Source organism: Urocampus carinirostris, chromosome 1 (genome assembly GCF_059441175.1).
Source record: "Urocampus carinirostris isolate Australia breed hairy pipefish chromosome 1, RoL_Ucar_1.0, whole genome shotgun sequence".
Lineage (NCBI taxonomy): Eukaryota > Metazoa > Chordata > Actinopteri > Syngnathiformes > Syngnathidae > Urocampus > Urocampus carinirostris.
In genome coordinates this window covers 49,395,016-49,402,977 of record NC_142349.1, presented here as the reverse complement: position 1 = coordinate 49,402,977, position 7,962 = coordinate 49,395,016, and the positions used below count along the sequence as shown (strand labels likewise).

At 37.7% G+C, this 7,962-nt stretch overlaps 1 protein-coding gene across 1 annotated transcript; it reads right to left on the bottom strand.

The window, feature by feature from the left end:
- Positions 1-5,172: 5,172 nt before the first annotated feature.
- Positions 5,173-6,370, bottom strand: foxd7 (forkhead box D7). Its single transcript, XM_088355981.1, has one exon. It carries the CDS (start codon positions 6,181-6,183, stop codon positions 5,287-5,289), a length of 897 nt encoding a protein of 298 aa, XP_088212107.1. The 5' UTR covers positions 6,184-6,370; the 3' UTR covers positions 5,173-5,286.
- Positions 6,371-7,962: the final 1,592 nt, after the last annotated feature.

Sequence of the window (7,962 nt, the reverse complement as noted above, 5' to 3'; positions counted from 1 at the left end):
ATAAAACAGATATCAGCTCCAATAGGTCCAAATATCTTCAGCCAGAGTAACCAAATCGAATGATGCTTGATACATTGGTTAGCCAATGGAATTTCCAAAATAATTTCATGACATTTTTGGGGGTGTTTGCAAAACAGAGTTGAAAATAACGTGCGCAAGGCAATCCGTGATTTATTTTTACGCACCATTATTATGTGCAAGTGTGCACAATCATTGATTTGAATTATGTAAGAAGGAGTCAAACATTTGCAAATCTTTCACAATGGCTAAAAAATGTCTAATGACAAAAATAAATTTGCAAACGTTATAGTGTAGTGAAATAGTCATCTTCAAATGGCCGCTTTTGGAAATGCCTACACCTACCCTTGGAAAATGAGTAAAATACAATGTTTAGTTTTTCAGATTGTAATCAAATTTGACAACGTACCAGGTTAGGCTTCTAGCTAAGACCTGTTTTCCAGCCAAGATGCTCATACTACACTCATCTGCAGGCATTTAATTGCAAAAATAAATTCAGAAGATAATAAAAACCTTCTATTTCTGTGTGTACCAACTCAGATTACTCAATCTTAGTCGCACTTGCAGTGATTGTTTCAGTTGAGGACAAGACTTCAGAGTCCTACCTCTCAAAAGAGACCAAAACCGTCCACATTCTCCAAATGGTTCAAGAAACGAATTTAATTTACTTTGGGTACGTTTTGGATTGGAATTTTAGGCAAATTGTACAAGAACGTTAACGGCTTAATTATATTTTGTCCATTAATACTTGTTAATTATGACTGATGCTGTTTTTTGTTCTTTGCCTAAACAAAGCCACAAATGATGGTAACGGAGTAAATGAGTTTATAATGTCTGTGTTGGTTAGAAAATGCTGGCAGCCTGGTACGGCCATGCTGGCGCTTAATGTGCATTGGGCTGCGTCTGCTCCATTTTCCAAAGGGAACCGCCTTCACATCATCGGGAGGATACACAAATATGAATGTCCACGTGGAAACAGGGCAACCAATGAATGAATCATGAATAGAAAATTCAAATACAGAGTAATGTATAAGCCACGTGTGTTACAAACATTGAATTATACTTAGGCTAAATGCACTTATTAAAAAATATATGTATACTTAATCAAAAAGTGGACACATTTGTGTGTACTCACAAATAAAAGGAGTTAAATCTTTGATATTTTTCCCTCATGTTGCCCTCGATAACAATAAAAGAGTGTTAATGTTAACATTGATTTACCATGTAAATCAGTATCATACATTTTAATTATTTTATAAAAATATATAATATATAAAGTAATTCAATGTTTTTTAACCAGTGTGCCAGGACACATGTGTGCCGTGTCAGCTTGTTTTGTGTGCCTCATGAAAGTTCTTAATTATGCATTTTTTGGCTGGTGCGACTTAATCTCCAGAGCGATTTAAATCCTGGAAAATACAGTGATTGCTTTATATTGGCAACAATCTAAAAATTATAGTAAGATTCAGAACAAGGTTTTATATTGGAAATGTCAACAGAAATGTTTTAGCAGCTTTTGGAATGAACTGATTGAAACACACACAGTTACTCACACACATGCTATGAGTTTTTCTTTGCTTATTTAGGTGCACCAGCCTGTCCCCCCGCTCAAACAACACCACTCCTTTCCACCCTCCCCAAGCGCCAATCAATCATTGAACATCTTGTCTTTTTCTCTTTCTTCATCTCTATATTATCATTGACGAAAAAATCTGTGCCCGGAAATGACACTTGCTTCCATTCGTCGTCACGTCTGACATTTTCCTGTGACAAGTCTGATGTATGCCTGGAAACATGGCCGTTCTAATTGAGACATCCAAACAGTGTCAGGCCTTTAATTTATTAGACCTCAAAATTTCCAATCACAGACATTTTGGTCGCAGAAGTGGTTGATGTTGATCTGTATCCTAACCACAGTTCTTGGCTGTTAAGCATTACAGTCAATGATATTTGGAAATGAAACAGAGAAAAGAAGGAAGCGGTAAGAGCAATAAAAAATTGATAAACTCCCAAAGATATAGTTTAAAACAAAATCGTTTACGAATACGTCATCATCCAAAGTGCGCCTAGATGTCCAAAGTCCAGCCCAGGAGCCAGTTACGGCCCGTGATCATATTTTTACTGGCCTGGGGCCTATGTCATAAAGATAATGATATGTGGCCGGCAAGTAATGTTGATCACAGTAAAAAAATCACAATTTCACCAGATGATGGCAGTACCCCTTTAGCTACCTTGCCCTTGGCTTTCTTTAAGAATTTTAGCCCACACCATTTCTGATATGGCGACTGTAAATAAACCCCCAAAAATTTACTTGTAGAAATTGGAATGTTTTTTTCACCGAAATCCGAAACAACTCTGTCTATCTAATTTGCCAAAAGACTGTGGCTGTTTTCAAAGAATAAAATATCAAGAGGCACTGCTAGACGAAACATGCTGACTACAAAAAGCTGACTGGAAACGAACGCTGTCTGATATAAAACATCTAGCAGCGCTTTTTCACCAGACCCTGTGAGTCAAATGAAAATGCTACAAAGGCGAACTACGAGGTCATGACACTGATCGGCAAGCACTGCAAACCTTTCATGGAGGGTGATTTTTTGCCAGGTTGAATAAACGACCCTCACACATTTTCAGCTTATCAAATCTGTCCCGCTTTCTGAAAGGTTTGGACACCCCTGGCCTACTGTTTTGCCACCTGGCTTTTTTCTGAGATACCTTAACCCTGACCAAGAGGTTAAATACATGAATTTAAATGGTCTGCATTCATATAGCGCTTTTCAAGTCAATGAAGACCTCCCAAAGCACTTTACAATGTGCTTCACACTTTAACCCTAACCCTTTTGCAGCATCAGCCATGCTATCAGGGGCATTAGGGATTCAGTGTCATATAATTTTGACATTTTTTCAACATATAACACGAAAGAGCTGGGAATCGAACCTGTGACCTCTTGATCCCAAGATTAGAACCCTACCTACTGAGCTAAATCAGATCAAGAGTTTATTCGGATGAAGGGTCACCAACATTTTTTAAGCTGAGAATTATTTTTTTGTTACTGATTAGAGAAAAGGCGACCACTTTGATCTAGATGTCTATATTAACATGTTATTACTTTGGTGTTCCTATGTTATTACTTTGTTATTACCTGGTTGTAATTATTAGACAATGAAATAGGATTTGTAAACTCATAAACATCCTGTCAGTTAGAAACTAAATATCCTAGAAAACACAATGCCCCAAGACATATTTTAAGAACCAGTTCGCAGGCTACTCAGCGGGTCTTAGTGCTTGCGGGCACCACATTGGCGACCCCTGATTTAGATCTACTCAATGTATTTGAATGAACGAAAAAGAAAAAAATTGAAAAATATGGTGGAATATCTTTGTATATACACACACGCACACACACACACACACACACACACACACACACACACACACAGTAGAATATTGCATTATTTAGTGTAACAAATTCATGTCTCAGTACTTAAAATATGCAGCAGTACTTCAGTGATTGTAATAATGTTTAATATTCTTCTATTAGACTTAATGAGGGGCTGCTTTGTTAGAAGACAATAATTATGAATTTAAAAAATGCAACACTATTATGATCATTTCATTTTTTTCAATTCCAAAGTTTGAGGTCCCTTTTTTACCATAACAGTTTTTGTGTCCAACTGTTTTTCCTCATACCTTTTTTCACAAGATGTCTAAACAAGCACATTCCTGAGAAGATCACCAAAACTTAAGTCCAGCTTCCGTCCGTTTTAACAAATTACAATTACTTTCTTTATTTAGGGTTAAGAAGCGCCCAAAGTAATTTTGGGGAGAAGTCTGTCATCCTTTTTTTATTTTCAAGTGATTTGTTCATTTTTGTGCTGTGATGTTTGTTGCAACAAATTAGAAAAGAAAAAATAAACAAGAAAGTAAAAAATACAAAATACTGTACTTCCTCAAAGATAATGTGGCGGACATCAGTAGAATTGTGATCGATTTAACTTTATGTTTTATCTGTAAAATATTCTCAATCAGCTTGTAAAATAGCTACAACCATTGTCTGTTAGTTTATTTATGCATAGAATATATTATGTGAGGAACTAATCATCTGTTTTCAGCCTCTATTTTGAAACCTGCCTTCTCGGTACCTGGAGCCAACCAACACGATGAGGAAAAAGGCAATCCTCAACATCATAGGTCACCAAACTATGGCCCATGGGCTTTAACAGGCCTACAAACGGATTTGAACCGGCTTGCGAAGCGATACCACATAAGGAGCAGCTTAAACAATGACCTGCAGTTTGATATACTGTATGTCCATTGGATGTTGTCAAAACTACATGCCACTCCATCCACTGTAATTGCTGAATACCATTTATAAAACGCCCACCCCGATGTTTTTGATTTCGAATACAATTATTTTTTAAGGCAATACAATTGCACTCACCTGGATTTCTAAGCCTGTGTCCCTTTGTGACCCTTATATCGCCAACCCCCACTCCCTCCATAAAAACTATATTTTTCATTGCACTCATCGTCAACATTTAAATAATAGGCTAGAATTTTCTGTATATGCTTCTATAAAAATCTATTTGATTTATCAAGAAAATAAATTTCAAGCAATAAATAACTTTTGAAGTAACCACTGTTGCATGACGTTTTTAAATACAAATGATCAAATTTAATGCTTAAAAGGGAGTTACTACTTTGCTATTGCTCTTACTTTTTATATGTAAATAAACAGATTTATTTGTATATGTTGTGGGTTTTAAAACAAATTGGATGAAATGGCCCCTTGAAAAACAAATTGACAACTTGTGCAGGTAAAAGCAATGAAGAAAAAAATGTATTGCTAATGTATAATTCTTTGTTTATTTCTGTGGTTTTGGGTTTAATACTCTATATTAGCAAATACAAAAAAATAATGGATCAATCTGATTTTTTTCAAATGATTTTAAACTAATGTGCATGCTACTCGAAGTTCACAGGCTCCTGCTCATAACCCTCCATTGTTATAATTATTGTCAAAATGTATTTAATTGCAAAATGTCAACATCAGTATTATAAAAACGGTTATTTAATTCTATAAACATAACATAATAACAATTGGGGATGTTCCTTTGGGGAAAAAAAACAATAAAGTGGCCTTTGAAACATTCATGTTTTTTATTTACATGGCTAAACGAATACAAAAATAAAACAATTTCAAAACCTGTCAAGATTGTCTTCCTTTCTATACCTGAGAAAATTCAAAGTCTTGGTTACACACCAGTTTATTCATTGTCCTGTTCTGCGGAGTGTTTAGCTACCAGTTGGTGAGTTCCACGTTGAGTGTGCAACTTGTGATAGTCGTTCTGCAAGGTAACCTGCAGGTGAGGTGAGGAGACGACCGGGTGGAAAAGTGCCGGGGCCGCAAAGGCCGCCGCGGGGCTCACCGGGGCGGGGTAGGCTGCACAGTGGGCCGCCGAGAAGGCCTCGATGACGGGTTGCGACTGGAACAAAGCCTTGGCAGTGATGGCGCTCCGCGAGAAGAAGCTGGAAAGCGCCGGTAGGATGCTGCTCACAGGCGGGATGGATGCGTGTTGGTGATGCATGTATGGGTAGATATCCAGAGTGGGCATCTGGAGGCCGTGTCCGTAGTGCCCATGCGGAAAAGGGTGCAGCACACTGGGTTCCAAATGTCGATGCTCCTTGTAGCGAAAATGTTGCCGCTTGAAGCGCTTTCTCCTGCGTAAAAAGCTGCCGTTCTCGAACATGTCTGAGGAGTTCGGATCAAGCGTCCAATAGTTCCCCTTACCAGGGTTGCCGGGCTCTCTAGGCATCTTTATGAAGCAATCGTTGAGAGACAAATTATGTCGGATCGAGTTCTGCCAAGCGGGGAACTTCTCGCGGTAATAAACGAAGCGGTGGCTGATAAAATCGCAGATCTCGCTGAGGGTCAGACGCTTTTTAGGACTTTGCAGGATGGCCATGGTGATGAGGGCGATGTACGAGTAAGGGGGTTTAACCGAAGCGGGGCTTTTGCTATCTAGTGGACTTGATTTGCGCTCCGGATCCGGGTGGGACGTCCGAACATCCTCCAGCTCCAGCGGCTCTCCGTCGTTCCCTCGAAGTCCTTCCCCCACCACGTCGATGACAATATCATCCATGATATCCGATCCCAATGTCATAGTAAAAGTTCACCCCCAAAGTTGCCAGGTCCTTAAAACTGAGCAAAGATGACCGATTTTTATGCACTCGTCGCAGTTCAGCGCACTATTTCTGAGATCTTCACAAAATCCGGAAATCCATTTTCCACATTGCAGACTTTTTTTCCCTTTATAAGCAGGATCAAATATGCGTAAAAGTGCGTGCGCTCTCTGAAATAGGCCGGCATCATCTGGAGTCTTCTGCGCCGCGTGGGTCGGGCCTCAGGCTTGGAGATGATGTCATAATCCGGCCTGTTGAAGAAGAATCCGACCAATGAAAAGGACGGAAAGGTAAAACAAGAATGCCTGGACCAGTTAGAAAAAGAAGCAGTCGCATCATTTTTCCATCCGTGCCATGTGGAGTTCTGCGTCACTGATTCATTCTTAAAAAAAACAGAAGAAAAAGACTAGGGGAATATGCCACAAAAGCATCAAAAACATATTTTGTTTTCGTCCTCAGACTTCTTGTTTTCCCCATAATTTGCTGCTTGACATACAACAATTTACGTTACATGTTTGCGAAATGTTGCATTGTTTTTATGATTTTCACTATATTCTCAAACGAATCCAACTGAGACCTATACGCTCACAAATGTTTCTAGGCCCTAGCAGCCATTAAGTTATTTTCTCTTAGTAAAGTGTAACTAAATTATGCTGAACCAATCTTTTTTATCATAACTATTAAATACAACGTAAACAAGGCTCTTGTAAACATTTGAAGCAAGCTACATGCCATCAATCAATTTGCCTGTAGGAGGCATGTAAGCAATGCATCTTATAATTGAAATCAATCTAGGATGTACATATAATATACATATATGTCTGTATATATATATATATATATATATATATACAGACAGACAGACAGACAGACAGATAGATAGATAGATAGATAGATAGATAGATAGATAGATAGATAGATAGATAGATAGATAGATAGATAGATAGATAGATAGATAGATAGATAGATAGATAGATAGATAGATAGATAGATAGATAGATAGATAGATAGATAGATAGATAGATAGATAGATAGATAGATAGATAGATAGATAGATAGATAGATACTTTATTCATCCCCTAAGGGAAATTCACATTTCCAGCAGCATCCCTGAGCTGAGAACAGTACAATAATAAAGCCAAAAGAATACAATATACATATACCCAGTGTGACGTGCAAATGCCCACTGTAGCGTGTTATATAGAGTAACTAAATAGTGCTTCACAGAATACATATTGCAGTAAGATTCGGTAATATCCAATGTAGGTGGTGTGGTTTAATGTAGGCCTTTACTCTGCCGGGTGGAGTTAAAGAGCCTCATGGCATGAGGAATAAAAGATCTCTTCAGTCTGTCCGTAGTAGAAGAAGCTTACATAGCATATAAGCAAACCCACCCCCTAAAACTGCTTTAAAAAAGCTACGCACCAAAATAAATTCAAAATATTAATAAAAGGTGTACCTAAACAAGGATTTGTGTAGATAATAAATATAAAAACCTCATATATATCACATTTTAATGTACTTTCCAGCAGGGCTTCAATGACAGACATGTGCTCGTACACGAGTTTCGTATTCCGTAATTGTTTCCCTCTTTGAATTGATTGTTGTTCGTTATTATTTTCCACTTTTACTTCTCCTTATCACTAACTTTCTTAGGACCCATTATTATGATCAACAAGCAAATAAAACATACAAAATTGCAATGAAATTAGATGTTATTATAATATAAATATTATAATTGGAACGGTGCAGATTGACTG